The sequence below is a fragment of the Phacochoerus africanus genome, chromosome 10 (assembly GCF_016906955.1).
Source record: "Phacochoerus africanus isolate WHEZ1 chromosome 10, ROS_Pafr_v1, whole genome shotgun sequence".
In the NCBI taxonomy this organism is placed as follows: domain Eukaryota; kingdom Metazoa; phylum Chordata; class Mammalia; order Artiodactyla; family Suidae; genus Phacochoerus; species Phacochoerus africanus.
In genome coordinates this window covers 16,823,341-16,847,370 of record NC_062553.1, presented here as the reverse complement: position 1 = coordinate 16,847,370, position 24,030 = coordinate 16,823,341, and the positions used below count along the sequence as shown (strand labels likewise).

The 24,030-nt window shown below is 39.7% G+C and overlaps 1 protein-coding gene across 1 annotated transcript in view; it reads right to left on the bottom strand.

Annotated features, from left to right (window-relative positions):
• Nucleotides 1-22,335, bottom strand: part of LOC125137784 (cytosolic beta-glucosidase) — a 113,939-nt gene extending 91,604 nt beyond the window's left edge. The window contains exon 1 of the mRNA XM_047798838.1: nt 22,225-22,335. Within this exon, the coding sequence (XP_047654794.1) occupies nt 22,225-22,282 (58 nt within the window). The 5' untranslated portion in view covers nt 22,283-22,335. The remainder of the gene's footprint in view (nt 1-22,224) is intronic.
• Between the last annotated feature and the right edge of the window lie 1,695 nt (nt 22,336-24,030).

Here is a 24,030-nt window from a genome sequence, read left to right as displayed (position 1 = left end):
ATGTGGGGAAATTATCTGGGAGAGAATGGATACGTGTATATGTATGACTGGGTCACTTTTTTGTACAGCAGAAGTTATCACAGCCTTGTAAATTAATTATGCTTCTATAAAACTTTAAAAAAATAAAAAAGGAGCCCCCGTTGTGGCTCAGCAGAAATGAACCCGACTAGTATCCATGAGGATCCATGAGGTTTCATCCCTGGCCCTGGTCAGTGGGTTGAGGATCCAGCGTTGCTGTGAGCTGCAGTCTAGGTCACAGACGTGGCTCGGACCTGCCATTGCTGTGGCTGTGGCATAGGCCGGCATCTGCAGCTCTGATTCAACACCAAGCCTGGGAACTTCCACATGCTGTGTGTATGTATGGCCCTAAAAAGACCAAAAAAATAAATTAAATTAAAATTAAAAAAAAAAAAAGCTGAAGCCGAAGGACAATGCATTACTTAGAGGCTGGCTCCCAGGGCCAAGAGCAAGGAAAAGTAGGGAGTGGATCTCAATGGACAAATGGAAAATATCCAATGTGATAGCTAAACAACAAAGTCCTACAGTATAGCACAGGGAACTATTCAATATCTCGTAATAAACTATAATAGAAAAGAATATGAAAAAGAATGTATGTACGTATATGTAGAACGGAATCCCTTTGCTGTATACCAGAAGCTAATACAACATTGTAAATTAACTCTATTTCAGTTTTCTTAAAAAGGAAGAAAATATTTAGTACACAGTAAGATTTAAGGCCACCAGAGAAACAGAGCCCCTCTGTGTTTTCTCCTAAAGGGAAGGGAAGAACTATCCCCACTAGGTAAGCATAAAGGTGTGATAGTTGAGGGTGTTCCCATCGTGGCTCAGCAGAAAACAAACCCCACTAATATCTGTGAGGATGCAGGTTCAGTCCCTGCCCTTGCTCAGTGGGTTAAGGATCTAGCATTGTATCCTTAATGGTGTAGGTCGTAGACGCAGCTCATCCCGCGTTGCTGTGTCTGTGGCATAGGCCAGCAGCTGCAGCTCTGATTTGACCTCTAGCCTAGGAACTTCCATATGCCACACCTACGGCTCTTTAAAAAAATAATAATAATAATTAAAAAAAAATAAAGGGACAGTGTGGGGGGGGAAGAGAAGTTGCTTTTATGAGTATGCCCCAAGTATGGTACTTGTGGACTGTATGATTACAATGTATAATGGACCCTGATTGTAAATTGATCACTGACTTAGTAATTTGGGGAATGATAAAGCCTTCTAGGAATAAATAGTGAAAGGAAATTTAATCCTGGTGCAGGGATTCAACCTTCTGGGCTCCAGCTGTGAACTTGTTCTGCTGTTTCTGATGCCCGTAATGTCTTCAGCCACAAACAGCCCTCAGCCTCCTTCATTTACTGCAGTCCTGCTTAACATAAAGCTTTTGTCTTCCCTGCTTTTGCCTCCGCTATTCTACGGCAATTATTCTTTTATCTTTCAATTAAGTCTCTGCATTCAGTCATTGATGCACAGAATTACCCCATCTAGTGCAAGACACTTTTCTCAGTCTTTGAAAGAAAACCTCTACTCTTCTTTTCAGCCATCAGAGCCCTGCGTTCATCCAGACTGGCTTCAGCTTCTGATTGCCCCTGTGCTAATCTGAGCCCCATTCGGAAGGATGGAATGGAACACTAGAAAAAGCATCATGGTGATAATTATAGTTATCATTTATTAAGCCCTCGCCATGAGGTAGCAAGTTTGCTCAGCACTTTACATGAGCAGGGAAGGAAAAATTTTTTCCTTGACTCGCTAAGGGTCTCTGACTGGGCTTGAAAATTAAACAAAGACAGATTAACTGGAGAAAAGCATACAGATTCATTTCATATAAGTTTTACATGACATGGGAGGCTTCGTGAGGAAATGGAGACTGAATGAAATGGTTAAACCTGAGTGTTTTTATGCTGGGCTTGATGAAGAGCATGTAGTTGGGGAGGAATGTGACAGGTCAAAGAGTATGCATTCATGTGGGGGAAACTTAGCAAGGCTCATTTATTCAGATTTTTCTCAGTGTCCCCCTGTCTTCTGAGATAAGGATGCCCTTTTCCTCCAGGTAGAGGGAGAGCACGGGAAGGTTTCATGACTGTTTCCGGGGAAGAAGGTCAGAGTGACCTTCCTGTTTCTGCCACTTTCTCAAACTCCTACACTTCTGAAGCTGCCATGGTTTGGGAGACAGTACCCTGAACCCCATGGCATGCTTTTTGCCTTATGAGTCTACCCCTTTGAGACAGGAAGAATCTGAAGCTTCCTTGAGTATAAGGAGTGATAAAACCAAAACTGTAGGCTGGTGTAAGCTGATCCAAATCATGCCCTGACTACACTCAATGGCTTCTCCATTCACATTTTCTGTATATTAACTTAATGCTATGCCTCACTATCTTTGTGACCTTGGAGAACTCACTCACCCTCTCTCTGCCTCCGTCTCCTTATCTGCAAAATGAAAACGATAAGAATGCCTGGGTCCTCCTGAGTGGCGGTGTTGCTGAGAAAATGTACTGGTTGCCTTATGGGACTCGAGGCCTTTAAAACTGACTGGCTGGGAGGCAGTGTCTAATTGTTGATGCTGGATAACAGTATTTATAACTACCATACCAGGCTATTCTCTCTCTTAAGGAGGGATCTCAGAGTAACTAGTCCTTTTAGGAACACCTTGTCTCCCTGCCCCTGTTGATATCCACAGGGCTTGTCTCTTTTCTAGACTAGCTGGCCCCCCAGCTACATTGACTCTCCAGGCTGGTGACCATCCAACCCGTTGGCTGTGGCTGGAGAATCTCATGTGGTTCCTCTCATGCCTACATCCTGTCATCTTCTGGTCATTCAGCACCTTGAGGAGGACATTCATCCTGTTCCAGAACCTTGGAGCAGGGGGGGATGGCTCTTGAACAAAATGCACTATAAATATGTCCCCCTAGAGGCAAGCATTTTTTTTTTCCAGCAGGCTTTTTTTTCTATTTCCCTTTTAAAAATAATAATAATAAAGTTCTCTTATTACATAACTATGGGACAAGGGATCAAACAGTGCTTAAAATGCAAAAAGTGTCCTACATTCAAATAGCTGTTGCCCAGAAAAAAACACCCTTTGCGAGACTTAAATAAACCCTTTAACTCTTTCTTGCTTCTGATGCATAAAAATTACAAAGAGCGCCATGCTTTCATCTGTTATTTCCTCCTGTGAGACGCAAAATACCCCAAGAAACCTCAACTCCTGGGAATTCTGGCCTAATTCCAGAAGCAAATCAACCCCAAAATTTTATAAACACTCATTTTATTTTCATTATTTTCTTATCAACTTCAAATTACAGATTTTCATTGTACAACATAACTAAGCAAAATAATGGGCTCCCTAAATCTACTCTGTGAATTGGGCCAGGTAAATCGATTCTGTTTGTCAGTTAAATTCAAATGTCTCCTTTTAATTAATTCCATGTTGATCTATGTTTTCTAGAATACCTATAAAAACTTGGCATTCATGAAAATGGGCTAATGGCATTCTTTTTTCATTAGTAAAAAAAATCACAAGCTTCAGATGCTTGCTGGATCTTTCTTTTATCATATCAACAAATATTCACGAATAATATAATGGTGACGATACTAAGGCATGATTCTGGAGTTTCAATCCTACTTTCCATTTCCCAGAAGAAGAGAAAAGAGCTGAGGGTAGGTAGATAGGAGAGCTAACCTGAAGACAGGTATTAGCACCTAAAGAATGTCAAGCCCACAAATTAATGAAGCAAGAATTCCTGACAACCTGCCCAAACAGGAACATGGGTTTATTTTTCCATCTGTAATTAAAACTAAAAATTCTAGAACTCCCACATACTAATTCACCCTGGACAACTTAACTTCTTTGAAACTGTATCCTTATTTTTAAATAGGGAATAATTATATAGGAAATGCAGCAAATAGTAGTTGTTTAAAAAGTCACTTATTGTTGTTATTATTATTATTATTATTATTACCATAGTTCCCATGATAGCAAGCTCTCTCCATACGTGATTTTTAGCTTTTCAAATATCTCATTAAACTTGCTAAGGTATATTTAGATCTGTGTAATAGATCCAAACCCATTTAATGACAGACTGTGTCATAAGGGAACTCTGCTGTGGCTTTTGTCTTTGAGAAAAATGCTGTTCAGAATCAATGTATCATAGAAATTAAAGGCCCAACTTGAGGTATTATTGAGTCATAGTCCATTGCCCGAGGAGAGCAGAACCATCCATCCCCCACAGAGAGGTCTACACTTGGTACCCACGGGTCTTACTAAATCTTTATGTGATCTAAGTTTTGTTATACTTGAAATGGCTAATTAGAAGAGGTAGGGGAGTCTGAAATGTCACAGCAAGTTCCTCTTGGCCCACTGTCACGTTTCATGAATTCTTGTGTTGAACCCATTTGGATTAAGCAGTGACCCAGTCCAAACAAATTGCTTCTGTGCCTCTTATCTCCTATTACCTATTTATGTCCCAATACATCTGCATTGCGTGGCTCAGTAAGATCCATTAAGTCCTTGGGCAGTGTTTACAGCTAATTTTTTTTTTTTATTATTTCTTTGAGGCTCAGATTTATCACAATAAAGTGATAGAAAGCTCCTGTGCAGACCGTGAGTAAAACGCTTTTTAAAGGAAAGGGAAGAAAAGAAGTCTAAGATATGCGATTTCAGTCTGGGAATTCTCAGAGCAACCCTGTGGGTGCGAGACAATCATTTCTTGTAGATTTTAAGTAAAGTTACAGTTTACCTTTATTTGCAGACCCAAAATTCTAAGAAAACATTACTTGCCGTCAATTCCTCTGGCTTTAAAAATATTTATGAGATTGAAACGGTCACCTAGAGGCAGACATTTCATTTCAATGTCAAAGGTCAGGCACATTGGCTAACACCCCAGATGATATTGATGTACTTTCAAAATTTAAACTAATGTTTATACCATTTATTTATTCATTCATTCATAGAGCACCCATCTTGAAGGATCTGGGACACTGAACAAGGTTTACATAAATCTGACTGTTTTTTCCTCTGGGCCATTTGGCTCAGTCTGGTAGACCATAAATATTCAATAATACTTTACAATGACAAAGCATCTTTTATGCAAACATCTCTAAGCACATTATTCACCAATATTACAATCTCCTTTTTAACCTACTGGTAAAGTCACAGAAACTAATTGACTTTCTTCAAGGTCCTACCACAAATTGTTTATTTTGTAGAGTCCAGGTGTCCTGATCTGAGCTCTAACTAAAGGGAGGAAAAAAACAAACAATGACATTTTTTAGGTGCTTAAGCTGATGACCTCCACTAAATATTTCTAAATTGAATCTGTTTGGCAAAACGTCCTCCTTAAAGATGTTAAATGTTGCGATGCATCCAATCGAATTTTATAACTTTTGTTCCAATTTGCCCAGGGCCAGTTACCATTTTCAGAGCCCCGAGAATAACCTATTTTAATTGAATCCTGTTAAAATCACTTAAACTTTCACTCTTTAATCAAATCAGGTTTCTAAATAGAAATTAAGGTAGGAGCAAAAAAATAAAACTTTGCATGGAAAGGTCCAGCTGAAGTAATAACATGACTGTATCAAAATATTCCAGCAAAGTAAAAAGCTGGGAATTACTGTGAGATTTGGGCAAGTCTCAAACAGTTCAGGTTACCTAAACAAAAGGAAATATTTTAAATTCTTTATTTTGCCTCTTCTCTCAAATGTTAAAGTGAGGCAGGTTAAAGGTAGAAATTTAAAAAAAAAAAAAAAAAAAGGAAGATTTTTTTTTTTTAAATGACTTACAACTGTGAACGCCGTAAGAACACACTTTGCAAACCCTCAACTTCAGTGGGTATAATTGACTGAGGGCCCCATCTGCTGAGCCCTGAAATCCATCACATGTGCTAGAGTTTGCACTGAGGCATACTTCTCCATGTTGGCCCAGCTAATGATGAGTGTGGCAAGACTGCTATGACAAGCCTGGACCTGGAAGATGCAGGACTCTTCTGATAGGCAATTTTGGATCAAGGACTCCCCAGAAACCTGGGTAAACTTTCTTTGAACTGCACTTAAGTCTAAATGCTTCATTCAAACTTCCTTTCTTCCTTCCCTCACGCCTTCACTCATCAGATCCCCATCCAAAACTTTCCTGGCTCCCACTCCAGTTTCTTTCATGGATACTTCCTTGAATAAATTTCTTCCATGTCCAATAGAATCCTGGCATCTGCTTCTTGGAGGACCTAGACTTAACACATCACTTAAGGGTGTTGAGGATGATAATGATGATGGTGACAATTCTGGTGATGGTGGTGGTGGTGGTGGTGGTGGTAGCAGTGGTGTGGCAGTCCTGATGGAAGTAAATATAATGATGATTAAGGACTAACGTTTAAAGAATTCTTGAAAAATTGCCATGCCCTATGCTAAGAGATTGCCTAAATTATTTCATGTGTTACTCCCAGTGACCTCCAGAGGGTAGATATTACTCATCTGAGGGAAGTAAACCTTAAAAAGCTTAAGTAACAAAAACAAGACCACATTGCTTATGAAAGTCAAATTTGAATTCTTGTTTTTCCTAAGCCAGGGAAGTGTAGAAGCACTGGTACCAGCAACTACTGTATTGTGTCACTGCTGTATTAATATTTTCTGTATAATCTTCCAGCCCTTTTTCAGAATAGTCATTACATAGTTATAATTATACCCCAAATAGTAAATGTAATAAGTTAGCCTTTTGTAAGAAATTAAATTTTACTTGAATTTTCTGATTCCTCTAAAATTTTCACAATCGAATTCATTTTTGTTGCATAGACCTGATTTGATCATACAAATACTGTTAGTTAACTTATGTAAATAATTTCCATATTTATATCACATGTACAAAGAGCAACTTCTGTGTAGTGGGGGAATTTTTTCCAAGCCATTAAAACAAACAAAGGTCAAGCAAATCAGCTAAGGCCAAGTAACTTAGAAAACCAGGACCATTAAAACATCCAAAAAACAATACCCAGTCTTCTCTTTGAGAATTTATTGACACTATTAAATAGACCACTTAATAACAAACTAATAGGCTTTTTCTAAACACAACAACTTGTACAATAAAATGCACTTCAAAGGATTTATACCCTGTAAGTGTCTTTCTAAGAAGACACCAGCCTGGAACCCGTAGCTGCTTGCTTATTCCAGAACAGAACTTTCTGATGGCAGCAAATTCCAAAAAGAATGATTTGAAGCTCCTTTGACTCATATACTGACTGTCCTCATGGTCCCCCAGGAATCACTGGGTCAGTCTTTAATCTTGGCACATTTCAGATGATATCTCAAAACAACTCCCGGAATACAGAGTATTCTGAAGTTTTCATGTGGAGGAATGATTGTAGTTGCTACAAATAGTTTCTACTATATTCCAGCTGGCAGTAAAAAGGGATTTCCATCAGAGACCTCTCAAAACAAGTCTTCTTAAATAAATATGCATTCTAACGAGAAAAGCACGCTTGTCTTGCAAATAGAACTTTAAGACGAGCTATCATGATATCAATTCCCAATAGGCTGTCCCTCTTGAAGATCCTCTTACCTGAAAGGGAAGCTATTGCTGCCCTTCGCTGACTCTTCCACTCATCCCATCACTAAAATTCCACTTCTGCTGGAATTTGGATGGGGTCAGAGCTATATTGTGATGCAAATCAATGACAATATCCTCAATTGTGTAGAGGTTGGAGAAGACCCAATTTTCAACTTTCTCCATCCAACCCGGTACAAACCTTTAGCTCTGACACTTAAATGGGCAAGACACTGAATCCTTGAATATTCTCTTAGCCTTTCAAAATCTACCACCTCTGCAACGCCTTCCCTGAATGTCACAACTCATGTTAACCCCTGTCCCTTGAAAACATGTATTGTCTCCACCATTGGGCTGGCTTCAAGTTCCCTGTTGCCTTTTGTTGCTTTGTTTCTTCTTCCCATATCATGTTCCTTCCCACATTGTGTTCCATCATGACGCCATTGACATTGATTATATCAATCCATAGTCTAGCCTCTATAAAATAAGGAACATACATTGATGTTTTAAAAAACACATTCTGGGAGTTCCTTTGTGACTCAGTGTGTTACATCCCTGGCCCGGGAACTTCTGCCATAAAGATAATTTTTTTAATGTTTTAAAATAAAAATTTTAAATATAAATAAAAATAAAAACCACATTCCCTGGAAAGGAGTCAGGAGTTGCCAAGCGGGGAAGAAGTGGTAAAGAAGGGAACACTAGGTGGGCAGGCTTACATTCTCCCACCCTTCTCTTCAACTAGAGATGCTCCATCTGTGTCAGTTTTATGAAAGTTCTGAGTTTGATTTTCCTTGAAAACCAAGTTCAACTGCATTAAAAAATATTTTAGGAGTTCCCATTGTGGCTCATGAGTAACAAACCCAACTAGTATCCATGAGGACGCAGGTTTGATCCCTGGCCTCGCTCAATGGGTTAAGGATCTGGCATTGCTGTGGCTGTGGTATAGGCTGGCAGCTGTGGCTCTGATTCAACCCCTAGCCCAGGAACTTCCATATGTGCCAGGTGCGGCCAAAAAAAAATTTTTTAAACCACTGGACTCGACGGTTGCTCAAGTTCTTTCTAGTATTCTCATATTCTATAACAATGTCACTCTTTCTCACATTCTGGAAGAATACCACTCATCTAATTCTTTCACATTCTTCTGCAGCATTTAATCAGACTTTGCAAACTGCTCCTTTTTCTATTTATTTCCTCCCATTTCCAGAATTCTCTTTCTTTATGACTCGAACAATCAGCCATACAGTGGTGACTACCAGCACATTCAACACAACAGGGAGATATAAATCTCCAGTCACTTCCTCGGCGTTTCCATGTACATACCCCGAGGGAATCTCAAAGTGAACCTATTATAATTCTACCAAATTCCAAACCTGCTTCTTCTCCAGTATATTTTCTCTCTCTTCATAGCATCATCTGCCAGAAAGGTACCTAATCTGATAGCCAAGAGTCGCTTTCATCTTTCTTCTGTTTCCTTCACACTCTAGATCGTTTTTATGAACGTATCCTTTCGGTTCTTCCTCCACAATGTCTCTTTCCGCTTTTTTCTCCATTTGGTCTCCTCCGTTCAAACTCAGGTCTTTGTCATCATCTGCCTCCTCTGTTGCAGTTGCCTGACATCAGTTCCTTTGCTTCCATGGTTCCCTCCTTCAGTTCATCCTCCACACTGTACTCAAAAGATTTTGAATATACAGACTTGATCATACTACTTGCTGCGCTTAAGAAGAAGCTACCAAAAACTCATTGCACATAATCCTAATACCAACCCCTTAGCCTGGTGCCTTATGTGCATCACAACATGGACCTATTTACTGTTCTGATTCCAGGTCCTGCCGTGCACTGTATCATCAGAAAACATGGCCAGTGGCAGGCAGTCTTTCTCAAAACACAAGCCAACAACAGCACAACCACACAACCACATCTTTCTTTTCCTCGGCAAGATTAAAAATTTTTGTTCTTCCAAAAGATACAGTTAAGAAAACAGGGAGTTCCCATCCTGGCGCAGTGGTTAACGAATCTGACTAGGAACCATGAGGTTGTGGGTTCGATCCCTGCCCTTGCTCAGTGGGTTAAGGATCCGGCGTTGCCATGAGCTGTGGTGTAGGTTGCAGACGTGGCTCGGATCCTGCGTTGCTGTGGCTCTGGCGTAGGCCAGTGGCCACAGCTCTGATTAGACCCCTAGCCTAGGAACCTCCATATGCCTCAGGAGTGGCCCAAGAAATGGCAAAAAGACCAAAAAAAAAAAAAAAAAGAAAGAAAGAAAACAAAAAGCCATGTCAAGGCTGGAAGGAAATATTCACAGAACATTTCTGACACAGCGCTTAAATATCTAAAGAACTCTTACCAGTGCAATAAGCAAAAGACAAACAATTCATTTTTAAATATTTAACAGACACTTCACAAAAGATGATATACAAATTGCCTAAAAACACAGGTAAAAGTATTCAACATCACTAGATATCAGGGAAATGTAAATTACAACCGTAGTGAGATACTAATTCCTACCTACCAATGTGACTAAGATCAAAGGGACTGACAATAATAAGTGCTGACGTACATGTGGAGTAACTGGAACTCCCATCCATTGTTGGTAAGAATGACTAATGTACAGTCATGTTGGAAAACAGTTAGCTCTGAGTAGCTCTTCAGGCTTTTGTTTCAACGCTTGGTAAAAGCCTTTGTAAAATGCAGTGTACTTATTTTTTAAAAATGTAAATTCCTGGGCCCCATTTGTAAATACCACTATTTTATAACCTGGTACTAGGACCCCAAATTTACATTTTAAAAAGAACTCTGGGTGACTCTCATACATTCTAAAGTAGTAGATTTCTAAACATTTTACCTCCTTTTACTAGACGTGGCTATACATTTCCCCCAAATAACATAAGCATTCATACTATTGTGTCTGGACTCAAAATGTTTTCTTGGCCAACATGTCATTCCTTGTGACTTTCCCTGAAAAATAAAACAAATTTCCCCTGAAAAGCTCAATTTAGGAGGCATACAATCCTCCCCAGCTTTATTCTTATAGCCCCAGCCTTCCCACCTAGGCGCCAACAGACTTTTTTTTTGTTCTTCTGTTACCTCGCATCGTAGTCATGTGTATGCCTCTCTCCCTCACGAGAATGCTGGATACAAATGATCATTTTATTTACCTTGTACACCTCCAGACTCTAGCACTCACAGTACATAAATATTTAATTGGGAAGAACTACATAGTATTAATTCAAGTAAAGGTAGCCATTCAATTTCATTTAATTGGCTAATTCATGCCAGGGAAACTGGGCCTCCAAGTCCAACATGGAGGCAGATATTTTCTGAATCTTCTTGTGAAATTTCTCTCCAGCCAAGAGAAAAGCCATCATCTAACGGAAAGCCAACCTGATAATTGTTTAGTATTTTCTTGAATCACTTCTATGTAGTTCTTCCCAATTAGATATTTATAAACTGTGGGCGCTAAAGTCTGGAGGTATACAAGGTGAATAAAATGATTGTTTTAGTATAGTTGTACCTGGTCTTTTAGAGCCACAGAGTGTCCTGGGATGACCCTGGAGGATGTTTGGCCCAGGTGTACAGTTTCTACACGGAGAACTTGTCCTTTCTTCCTTCATCAACTCAATTGGGCGAAAAGAATGTTTTGTGTGCCTATGTTTGCCAAGTTCTTGGCCCCACAAAGAACCAGAGGATACACTAGAGCCCTTGTCACATCCATCTACATGTCACTTCACACAAACACACAGGCCACAGCCAAAGCCCCTTTCTAATATTTCACCCCGTGTGGAGCTGTAGTCTCCCACACTCTGATACTGAGTGGCTGCTGTATATCTCTAAACTGTGCCTGCCATCTAGACACAGATGACAATTTATAAGATATATAAAGGGACAGGCCATCGAGAGAAAATATTGCCCTTTCAAAGAGCCCCAAGTATGCATCCGTATGATGGACTACGATGACTCCAAAGGCAGATTATTGTCTTTAGAGTAAATAATGCTCATTTCCCCCCAAGTCTCAAAGCCTGTATTTAAATGATTATTCATAGGTGTTGTGGGAGACTTTAAGCCTTAGCTTGGCAATTCCCAACATAATAATGGGAAATGTTTCAAAAGCCATGCTTATGAGTCACCTGTGTAGAAACTCACCATGGCCTCTTGCATTATGTTCCAAATTCCCAGGCCAACCCCCCAAATCTATTTATCTCATTACACACCTGAAGGGCACTCAGTGACACCATCCTCTGTTTACAACATTGCTCCGTTGAGAGCATATCCTCTGAATTACTAGTCAAGTGACACGTAAATACATTTCTCTCTGCCTGTGAGGATGCACAGGAGCCTTTGATGGTGTCAAAGGCTGAAAATGAGAAGCAGGTGAGATCAGATAGTTCCAGAAATCAGAGTCCTGTTAACCTTACACAAACACTTAAGAAATGTCCTTCTCCACATGATTATTGCTCATTAGGGACAAAAAAATTATAGCCTCCACAGTAAAGAGAGAGAATTTGAAGTTACTCCCACCTTCTCCTTGCCACCTAGTAGAAACATAAACATGGTTATAAGAGGAATTGACATTGAATCTGAAACTGTCCAACCTCTTGTCTGTATTTTCAATTTTTCCCCTAACTCCATTAAGTAATTACTGTGGTTGGTATACATTTTAAATAGACTATAAATGGGTGCATCATAGGAAATAGTTTCCTATTTTGAATCAACTAAATTTACAGTTTCAAAATATAAGATAGGCTGTTTTAGATTAAAAAGAGAAGAAGAAAATCCAGCTTGGTTTTTTTTTCTATTATTAAAATGTAAAGGATTTTTTAAATCTCATTTATTTTGTCAATTGGTTTTGCTTAACACTCTTCAGCCCAGTCCACTCTCAATTATCCATGCTAAGGAAGGGGGATCAGTGGCCTGGATAATCTAAAACAGCAGACAATTTTAAAAGCCCTTGTATTTGGCCCAGGCATACTTTATAATCAAACTCTGATTATTCACACTAATGAAAGGAAGAGCAGACACCTTGAGAAAGATCCAAAGCCAATACAGATCTGCTCAGCTACTTTAGGGCACCCCAAGGCAGAGGCCTACATAGCAGAGGAGAAGGAAAATAAGGGCCCCAGCTGCTCCCTTGCCATTCAAAACACTCAGCTGCTCTGTCCGTATCAATGCCGCTCATGATATTAGTCATCCTTAAAATCATAGAGTTATGTCCAAATGCCCCCAGGTAAAAAAGACATATTACCCATATTGTTCCAAGTAATTAATGCAAGAATACATTGTTTATAGGTATGAAAAACTTCTTGGGGCGTTTCCTTTGCCACACCTCACTCCCCAGCACCTTACTATCCCTGTCAAGCTCATATCACATACTGAGACGAGCAGCATAAAGGATAAAGACAAAAGAGGCAGTAAGCTGCAGTAGGAAAAGATCCAGCCTGCAAGTTAGGAAGCCTGGATCTTTGTCCTCTGTTGGTCTTTGCTCATGCCAAATGTCAGGTATGCACTCAAGCAGAGGGAACAGTGCGTGCAACAGTACATGAAGGTCATGGCACATTTAAAGAATTACTTGTGCTTCATTTTGGTCAAAGAACAAGATTTGAATGAAGAAGAAACAAGAGATGAAACTGGGGATGTAGTCAGAGGTAAAATTACGGAGTTTTTCAATTCCGTGCAAGATGTCCAGAAAGTATTCTGCAGACAGAAAGACAACAACAAATTTTTAAATAATTGTTAAAATGTATTGAATGCATACTGTTTGCCCAGCATGAATGCTCTAATCATCTGATGTTCATAAACACATTTAATACTTACAACAACCCCAAGAGAGTCACCTTTACTGTTCCTACTTTACAAATGAGGAAACAAGACATATAAAGCTTAGGTAACTTCCAGGATCACACACTGGCAAGTGGCGGAGTCAGGGTTCAAATCTAGTCTGTTTGATCTCATAACTCATGTCATCTTTCAACAAATGGAATGGTGTGTTCAGAATTTTAAAAGACCACGCTAAAATCAATGTGCCAGAGAGACTGGAGGAGAGTGAAGGGGAGGGAAGGAGAATTTAAAACAAGAGATAGTGAGTTCCAGAACTAAAACAAAGGAAGTGGTAATAGAGAAGAAAGGTGTAATCAAGAGGTTTACGGGAGACAGAACAAAAAATAATTGGTTAAATACAGGAGAGAGAAAGAGGAAGGGTCTAGCATGAGTTCCATATTTCTGTCTTGGACACTGTGTGATGACCTAATAATTTTTAAAGAATTGCTTAAGCTCGTGCACCAGTGATCTTACCTGGAAAGGAATCCCTACCAGATGGACAGGCCCAGGAAGGAACAGCACAAATAATGCTTTTTTTTTTTTTCCATTATGATGCTGGCACATATTCATCCAAATACACAAGTGTCCCATCTTAACTGATGAATTTAGTGGTGACAAATTAATTTATGTACAGATATTTAGGACAATATATAGAATGCTACTCCAAAGTAATGATTGAGATGCAGTAAATTTTCTCTTATTTTTCAAAGTTACATATATTGACTCACATTTAGCTTCCTATGTAACATCCATGTGTTTAAGAAGATAGAGATAGGAGAAAGGGCACCAGAAGAAGGGAAAAGAGGCAGACATTATAGCTTATCAGGATATTTATAAGTGGCTACAGAAACCAAATCCACTTACAGAACATTCTCATTAGGGTGAACAAAATTATGTGATATCATGAAAGTCTGTGAATGTTTAGAAAAGAGCTGAAGTACATACTCAAAACTTGAAAATACCTAACTGGTTGTTCTATTTTATACTTTGCTTGTTTGTATATTTTAAATATGCAATTATTTTGTGGTACTTTCATAGTACAAATAAACATGTTTTTTTACTAAACAAATGTGATAACCATCCATTCTGTATCAAGAACTTTACCAATAGAAAAGAATACACAAGAAGGCAGACCATCATCAATAAATAACCTACATGCACCAACAGCAATTGCAACAGATACATTTCAGCCCTTAAACCAGATAAGGTACTGGGAAATTTGGTGCATGGAGACCCTGTGTTTCCAGAATAAAGGAAGGTAACAAATGATGAAAAATTCAAATGGCTTATAATAGCTGACCTCAGAAACAGGCACCTAGACATACAGCCTTTCTTGGTCGTAACACCAATCCTCCACCATGGCTTTCCACATATTGTCTGAATATTTCATTTTCTCTTGTTATGGTGTCTGAAACTCCATCATTCTCATGTTATCTCATCCTCTTCCTAAAAAGTATAGGACTAGAAAATTTCCAGAGATTGAATGCATGTGTGACGAAGAGAAAGATGATAAGGTTAAGAAGCAGACAGGGGAATTTCATTGTTAACTTTAAATAATAACACATGGTTTATAAGACACTTTCCTTAGTAAACGCATGTAAATAAGGACTTCCGGTTCAAGATGGGGAGTGGAATGTACATATTTAATTTCGCTCCCACTCACGACCCCATTGAAATGACAGTAAATTTTTTTAAAAAGGATCCACAACCAAGCTGAAAACAAACAAACAAAAAAAGCCCCCAAAGAATACCACATTGACTCAAGCATTTCTGGCAAGTAGAAAAAAAAGAGGATTGAATAGTCTGAGAAACTAAAGCAAAGGATTGCAACATACACTTGCACACTGAAGACGGCTGGCAAGGATTAAGACAGGTTGCCCTTGAGAGCCTGTGGGTCAGCCACTGCTGAGCGCAGAGCAGGCCTCAGAGTAATCATCACAGTAATTAATTAAAGGATTATTTAATGTACTGCTGGCCTGACTGGGTCCTCTCCTCCATAAACAGAGCAGTTGATGCTGCCTTCACCCCATGTGCAAGTCTCAAGATGTGCTTAATAAAAGTGAGCAATGTGATGGGAAGGAATTGCTATCAAAGGTACTGAGACAGTTGAGAAAAGTAGAATAAACTCTAGAACCAACTGTGAAATTTAAGGGTAACACAGATGGGGAACAAAAGTCAAAAGCAACCCATCAGAGAAAGACAAATACTATATGACCTCACACGTGGAATCTAAGAAAACAGAAATAACCAAACTCATAGATAAAGACATCAAATGTGTACCTTCCAGAGGTGCATGAAGGGGGAATGGAATGAAGGTGGTCAGAAGTTACAAACTCCTAGTTAGAAGATAAATAATTACTGAAGATGTAATGTGCTACATGGCTGTAGTGAACACTGTTGTATGCTATACTTGAAAGTTACTAAGAGAGGAGATCCTAAAAATTTGCATCAAAAGTAAAAAATTTGTTGTATCTAAAGGAGATAATGGATGTTAGCTAAATATATTGTGGTGATCAATTGACATTTTTGTAAATCAAGTGTTTATGTTGCACACTTTAAACTCATACAGTGCTATATGACAATTATATCTCAATTAAACTGAAGAAAAAAGCAATAGGCCTAATAAAAACATTTTTAAAAAAGCAGCTAACAAACTATTCTTTCTTAAAGTCCTCATTATCTGGCAATTATTGAGATCTAAATCTTGGCTCCCTTCCTGCACACGTAGTCCTTTATGAGAAGACTAACTGTGAACAGGTCCTACCTACTTACACAGAACCCTGCTTCTTATAGTTATAGGGTCAGCACTGTTTCAGTTCAGTAGAACTACTTATCTTCAAAGGAATCCTAACTAAGTTACTAATATAAACATATCCTTTCATTCAAAAATGTAAATAGGTATTCAGGGATCACCAACCATTTGACAAAAACAAAGAGCCTGAAAGATAAAGACCCAAATGAACAAAAAAAACCCAAAGATTTCAAAGTGGATATAAAAAGGAAAAAAAAAGGAAACAAAGAACTTAATTTTTTAATTAGCATTCTTAAAAACATTTGCGGGATGACTATATCCAAAAAATAAAATATGACTTCCTAGAAATTAGACAATCAAAGACTCAGAATGTGTTCCTAGGAGTTGCCTTCTGGCTTAGTGGGTTAAGGATCTGGCATTGTCATTGCTGTGGCTCTGGTTACAGTTGTGGTTCAGGTTTGATCCCCAGCCTAGAAATTTCTTCATGCCACAGGTGTGGCCAAAAAGAAAAAGAAAAAAAAAACAGAATGTGTTCCTTAAACTTAAATATGATTGCCATTATTAATTATTCAATAGAGGGGTTGAAAACTGGAATGAACAAAGATAATGCCTAAATTAGTAATCTGGAAGAAAAAAACTGAGGAAATCAATCCAGATCCAAAGAAGCAGAAATTGTAAGAAAAAACTCTCCCTCTAATACTTATCCAATGAAATTTCAAAATAGAATTTTTTTTATTTTGTACGTGAGAAATCTGAGGATTGGAGAAATTAAGTGATTTGTCTCTATGGTAGTTTACAAATAGAGTCTGCTATATTCCAGATGTGTCCCATTCATAAACCTAAAGCTGAAATTCAGTCATTACATGGAAGTCTGGCCCCAGTGGTTGATCACACCTAGCACCCACTCTGATTAGTTAATGTGGGTACCAGTCTAGTCAAATCAGTTGTTGACAGCTGGCCTCTACTCTTCTTCTTTTTTTTTTTTTTTGTAATGATTTTTATTTTTTCCATCATGGCTGGTTTACAGTGTTCTGTAAATTTTCTACTATACAGAAAGATGACCCAGTCACACATACATATATATTTTTTTTCTCACATTATTATGCTCCATCATAAGTAACTAGAGTTCCCAGTGCCATACAGCAGGATCTCATTGCTTATCCATTCCAAATGCACTAGTTTGCATCTATCACCCCAAATTCCCAGTCCATCACACTCCCTCCCACTCCCCCTTGGCAACCACAAGTCCATGATTTTCTTTCTTTTCTGTGGAAAGGTTCATTTGTGGTGTATATTAGATTCCAGATATAAGCGATATCATATGGCATTTGTCTTTCTCTTTCTGACTTACTTCACTCAGTATGAGAGTCTCTAGTTTCATCCATGTTGCTGTAAATGGCATTATTTTGTTCTTTTTTATGGCTGAGTAGTATTCCATTGTGTATATATACCATACCTTCTTTTTTATATAGTTTAATGGTTTTTATTTTTTCCATTATAGTTGGTTTACACTTTTCTGAGTGCGAAAATAAGCCCAAGTTTCTCAACTATAGGATTTCATCCTTGACACACCAAGGTAAATAGATATCCAAAGTTTGAGACCAGCGCCAATATCCGCCAACATAAAGCCAAAGTCCAGTTAAATCAAAGTCTGAACATTATATTGATATCCAGGGCAGTATCAATGGTTGATAACGGCGTTTGTAAAACTGAGACCTTTGCCTCCTTAAAAACCACAAACTCAGATTCCCCCAGGAGGCGTTAACTGAGTAGTTTAGACTTTGCTTAGGATTTTGCAGAACATGTTCACCCTTTAAGAGCCTTCCCTAAAATCACTGAGTTATAAGCTCATAAGAGCTATAGAATTGGGCCCTAAATGTTATTTTCACAGCCCCACTGTGGCTTACCAAGGAAGTAAACAAAATGCCATGGAGCTACCTTCTGTTTTGTCTCTCACACTCCCTGCAGCCGAAAGCACAGGCAGAGTCAGATTCACAAGGGGTTCAACAATCATGGGAATTTTTCTGTACTTTAAAAGAGTGCATGAAAGTCACTTGTGTACGTACGAGGATTATCTGCAACTTCTGCCCTGCCTCTTCATCCAACAAAGACATTTTTACCAGTTTTACAGTGTTCCTGACATCTCACCCAAAATTCATAATTTTGCTTCTGCTTGTATCACTTGTTTGTTATTTACTTTATATGGCTCTTTCCTCTGAAAGGCTCAAGGCACCACACAGACAACTCTGATATAATCAACATTACGTTAAACTCCTCTTTAAAAACCCTAGCCAGCGAAGTGACCAGCTTATAGGCACAAGGGACATGGCCAAGTTCAGGAAGAAGGAAAAAATATGCAAGCAAGTAGTCAGGACGTTAGGAGGCCCAGTTACCGGAAGGCCTGTCCTGCCCTTTCTGGTCACTCTACCTGCAAGACCCAGACAGTGCCTTCAATTCCAAAGAACAGAGCCAAAAATATCTCCATTTCTGTGTGAGGGTGGGGCATAGGTCTGTAGGGGAGTGTCTGAAAACAAAGATACCTACAGAGGCAATGCATTCCGAAAATAAATAGGAAAAGATCCATAGTGACATTTTATGATAAATCATTGAGATAGACTGAAATCACCAAGATAGATTTCTTTTTTTATAGCAAATATAAGTCATGCTCGATCCTCAGTTCTATGGAATGTTTATGATGTCCAAAGGCTCTATAGGCTTTTAGAGGTCAGAGCAGCCTCAAAAGTTCAGAGAGTCTCAAAATCAAAAAGCTGAGGGGTCACCTCAGCTTCTAAATCCCAGACCACATTGATTTGGCAAAGCCACACGTTGACATCCTGCATGTGTGATCTTCCCAGTGGTGAAAGGGGTAATTAAACAGTGACTCTCCTAGCAGCTGCTAGTAAATCAGGCCAAAAATGAGCAAGAAGGGAGTATATCCTAATTTGCAGCCTAGAGAAGAAATGACCATTCCCAGTAAATGGAGCAAAGATGTCACTCTGCTATCAGTACAGACTTGGAGAGAATTCAGCAAGGAGAAAGAACACCACATCCTCCTCCTCGTCCTCATCATCATCATTACTATTACTACTAGTGGGCTTGTCATTATTGTTATTTAGTGGGTACTACGTGCCAAGCACTCTGGTGCTCCGGTTATACATGCCGACCTCTCTCATCCCTAGACCAAACCTATAGAATGGTCATGATCATTTTCTTAACTTTACAAATAAAGCCCATAAGACGTATAAGCTATCAGCCCAAGTCACTCAGCTGGTAAGTGCTTGAGCTAGGATTCAAACCCAGCGCAAAAGGATAGGCAAGAAAAAAAAAAAAAACAAGCAAATGTATAAAAGGCATATGTGAGTTGACAAAAAGAGCAAAAAGAGAAAACATATTGGATCAATTTCTTCCTCCAAAAGCTACTGACTGATAGAGAGTTACCTGTACAATAGCAGGTTAGGGACCACAAATAAAGACCGAACAATAAATAAGGTAGCAGGAAGCCCAGTGCAGGTGGAAGAGGTATAGCAACACAGAGACCCTGTGAAGGGGGGAGCTCAGGAGGGACCAGTAAGCTTATTCCCAGGGCCTGAGTGAGCAGGATTTGAGAGCTGGTACCTGAAACCCACTATGTCATCTTGTATAATTGATTGCAGGTTTCAGCCACATTCCCGTGGAGTTCTAAAGTCAGTCATTCTCAGTAATCCCTTTGTGAACCCTCCCTCCACCTAAATATAAATACCGTGCATTGGGCACTTACAAAGCATCAAGCATTTAACACATAACATCTTAAACTTCGCAGCAACACTATAAGGTAGATACCATAAACAGCCCCATCTTATAGATAAGGCGGCACAGAGAAGTTGAGTAACTTGCCCAAAGTCACAGAGTTAGTAAAAGGTAGAGATGGACCCACCATCTAGGGAGTCTGGCTCCAGAGCCCAACTTCCTAGTCTATGTTGTGCTCCTTCTAGAACCTGATTCTGTGCACTCCACTCCAGGGCACTACCATCCTCTCTCGGTTCTGTCTGACCTCTCTTCTGGGAAGAAAACTAGCCAAGTCTCTTGTTTTCCCTCCTAGAGGGCCAGCCTCATCAAGTCACCCACGCTGACCAAGTTGAAATTATCTTGGAAAAGGCGAAAGTTACCAAAAAGGAAGCGGCAATTGATATGGATTCCCTGGTAACCTGGACATTCCCAGACATTGTTTTGAGACTGCCTTGTATCTCAGAGCATATATGCATCATAACACACATAGTCCCGATAGAAGACAGCTTCTACATGACAGTCATTGCAATTATTGTAGCAGAGATTCCTCGTTCTCATTTCTGGAGGTCTGGGAAATTGCAGCTGAAGCTGAGATTCAATTATGCCAGGACCATCCTGCCCTCTGTCTAGAAAAATCTTCACCATCTTCAAATGGCTCCCTCTTTCTCTTCCTTAAAGTTTTAGATTAGATGACAATAATTCACAGAGATCCTCTTTGATCACCCAATTTAAGTAGCCTCTTTCACTCAATTCTTGACCAAAACATCCTGTTGTCATCATAGCCCTGCCACGAGCAGTAATTATTTCATTTATTAATTCACTTGTTTTTGTTGAGGTATTTGTTGTCTAGACTGCCTTAACAAAGTGCCACAAACCAGGTGGCTTAAATCACAGAGACTTAGTTTCTCTCAGTTCTAGAGGCTGGAAGTCCAAAATCAAGGGGTGGGCTGGGCTGTGCTCCCTCTGAGACTCTAGATGCAACCACTCCTTGCCTCTTCTGGCTTCTAGTGGTGGCCATCGGTCCTTGGTGTTCTTTGGTTTTCAGCTGCAGCACTGCAGTCTCTGCATCTGCTGTCCCACGGCATCCTCCGTATGTGTTTCTCTGTCCAAATTTCCCTCTTCTTACAAGGACACCCGTCACACTGCTCCATCCTCCTCCATCATGAGCTTCCCTTGGTTTAGCTAATGACATCCTTAAATGGTTAGTTCTGGCCCCAGAAGTGTAAGAGAAAAACTTTCTATGTTTAAACCTCCCAGTTTATGGTCATTTGCTACAGCAGCTCCAGGAATATGCTGCAAGAAATGCTCTTAGCTTTATTCAAGCCTGGGTTTGCACAGTGATTTGACCTAATAAATAGTTTCCCATGATAGGTATTAACAATCCCTAATTTCTTAGGTGGAAAAAATGTGTGTGTGTGTGTGTGTGTGTGTGTGTGTGTGTATGAAAAGCTAAACGTCCTATTTTGTACACAAAGCAACGGAGCCTCTAGGAGGATACTATTCACAGGCTCATGCGTGGCAGAACTCAGACCTCCATCTCCATCCTGGGTGATTTTTGCCATCTTATGATTATCCCCCCTCCCTTTACTTCTCAGCTGCCCAGGAAATGAGGGTGCCTTGTACTCTCCAGGAAAAGAACAGGGCACCTCTCCCCCCTGAAGAACATCCTTCAGTGAAGTCTCTTGAACACTTTCAAGGTATTTACGCAAACTGTTCCAGCCAATAGGACAAATGGTTATTGTTTTTAGGGAGGTTACGGCAAATGCGTTTAAGAATCTGACAATAAAAGCAGCTGGTCCCATGTCCACTGAGGGCTCAGACAAGTTGGATCTGACTGAAAATATACAGCTGCAGCTGGGTCTTCAGCCCCTCACCTCCTCCACCCTCGTGCCTAAGAAAAGGGACATGGGAAATGTGAGCCTCTTCTGTGTGAAAGGGATAGTTTCAATTATAAAATTACAAGTTCTTCAACCCTTTCCTTTTGCTTTTTTTTTTTTTTTTTTTTTTTTTTTTTTTTGCTTTTTAGGGCCACACCTGCAGCATATGGAGGTCCCCAGGCTAGGAGTCCAATCAGAGCTACAGCTGCTAACCAACGCCACAGCCACAGCGGGATCCTAGCCAAATCTGAGACCTACACCACAGCTCACGGCAATGCCAGATCCTCAACCCAGTGAACGAGGCCAGGGATCGGACCCTCAACTTCATGGTTCCTAGTCAGATTCATTTCCGATGTGCCATGGGAACACCCCCTTTTCCTTTTCTTTTTATCCCCCCTCATTCTTACTGTCTCCCCCAGGTGTAAAGAATCCACCAGAAGTAATCCACCCCAGCCCCAGAGAAGGGGAATTGTTTCTCCTACCTTCCACTTGATAAGCTGAGGTGGCCGCCCCCCATCCAAATCCTGCAGGGAAAGCCATGCTTTCGGAACACAGAGACTGGAATACTCAGGCAACAGAGCCGCACGCTTTAGGCAGCGTTGTCTGGTCGTTGTGCAAACAGTAAGTGAACTTTCACCCTTGACTGGAGTCTCAGAAAGCAAACAAGTATCCAAACAAGAAGGGACCTGATTAAAGGATCCCGCTTGACTGGCCACAGCCTTGATATGAATAAACCTTAGGGCAAGCATTGATGCTGTCTTCTCTGGGCACTCCCTTCTTCTTAGCAGAGCTGGATCAGCTTAGGGGCTGACCAACTCCCTGCGTCGACTAGCACCCATCCTTCTAGGCTTTTCCTTCTTTTAACAAAAATCATTATTTTTTAACTTATTTTTTCCTGCTTTGATTTACCAGGTTGTGTTGGTTTCAGGTGTACATCAAAGTGATTCAGTTATATCTGTGTTATGTGGTTTATGGTTTCCTAGCTTCCAGTGTGGCTATTGAGAAGTCTGATGGTAAATCAAGTCCTAATCTGTTTTGCGTCCCAGCCCACCCTCCATGCTCCCCACGCCCCCGGTTCTGCAATTTCAGTCATGTGCCTTGATGCGGAACTCCTCGTCCACAGTGCCAGACACTCAGTGTGTGGACCACACTCATGCAGGAGATAAACAACCGGGGAAGCTGGGTACATGGGTACATGGAAACACTCTGTACGATCTTTGCAACCTTTCTGTACATCTAAAATTGATCCCAAATTAAGTGTTTTTAATACCTGTAGAAAGAGGAGTTAGGAAAAATCAAAATGAGGAAAGTTAATTCCTTAGTTCCCCTAAGCCAGGGCTAAGTCATCCTACATTGTGTAACGACAGGACTGGAATGAGGTATAACTGGATTGAAATCCTACCCTCTCCAGTCGTCCTAAGGCTGAGAAGAGAAAAGAGGTTAATTATAAAAGCAAATGAGGGGAGGTATTTAAAGGACATGGCTTTGGTGAAACGAGCGTGAAAACTGTAGGCCACACTATTAAATTGAGTCCCTATGGTCATTCAGCACTAAAGCAATCCTCATAAATTGAATAAAAAATATATATATTAAAATATTTTCATTATTGAACACTAGATGGCAGTGTTGTAATTTTTTAAGTTTATAAATTGCTCTGTGAAGTGTTATTAAAATTTAGTTCTCCCATCAATGGCCATCCACCCCATAACCCCTAGCTGATTGTGACTGCACTTGTCATGATTTTTCTCTAGAAAGAAAACTACCTTCTCCATGCTCCACCTTCTCTGGAATTATTAGACCACAAAAGGAAGAATTTAATTTTCCTCAGCTCTGATGGGATTCTCCAGTAGAGCATTCTAAAGCATTTGGATGTCAGGACCTCTTTACACTCTTAAAAGGAATTGAAGCTCCTCAAGAGACTTTTCTCCTGTGGGTTATATTTATCAATATTTACTCTGTTTGAAATTAAAACTGAGATTTTAAAAATATTTACTTATGACTTCATTTAAAACAGCAAAATAACATGTGAGCATAAATATTTTATGAAAAGTAATCATATAATCTCAAAGACTGTTTAATGCGAAGAGTGCTTTGCATTCTTGCAAATCTTTCCTGCCTGACTTAAAGGAAGACAGCAGGATGTTTATATCTGCTTCTTACTTGTTTCATTGCCTCTGGAAAACTCCACTGTATACTTACAGAAGAATAAGAGATGAGAGTGAAAATGGCGAATTACGTCTTAGTGTAAAGGTGGGTCCTGGAGTTCCTGTTGCGGCTCAGAGATAATG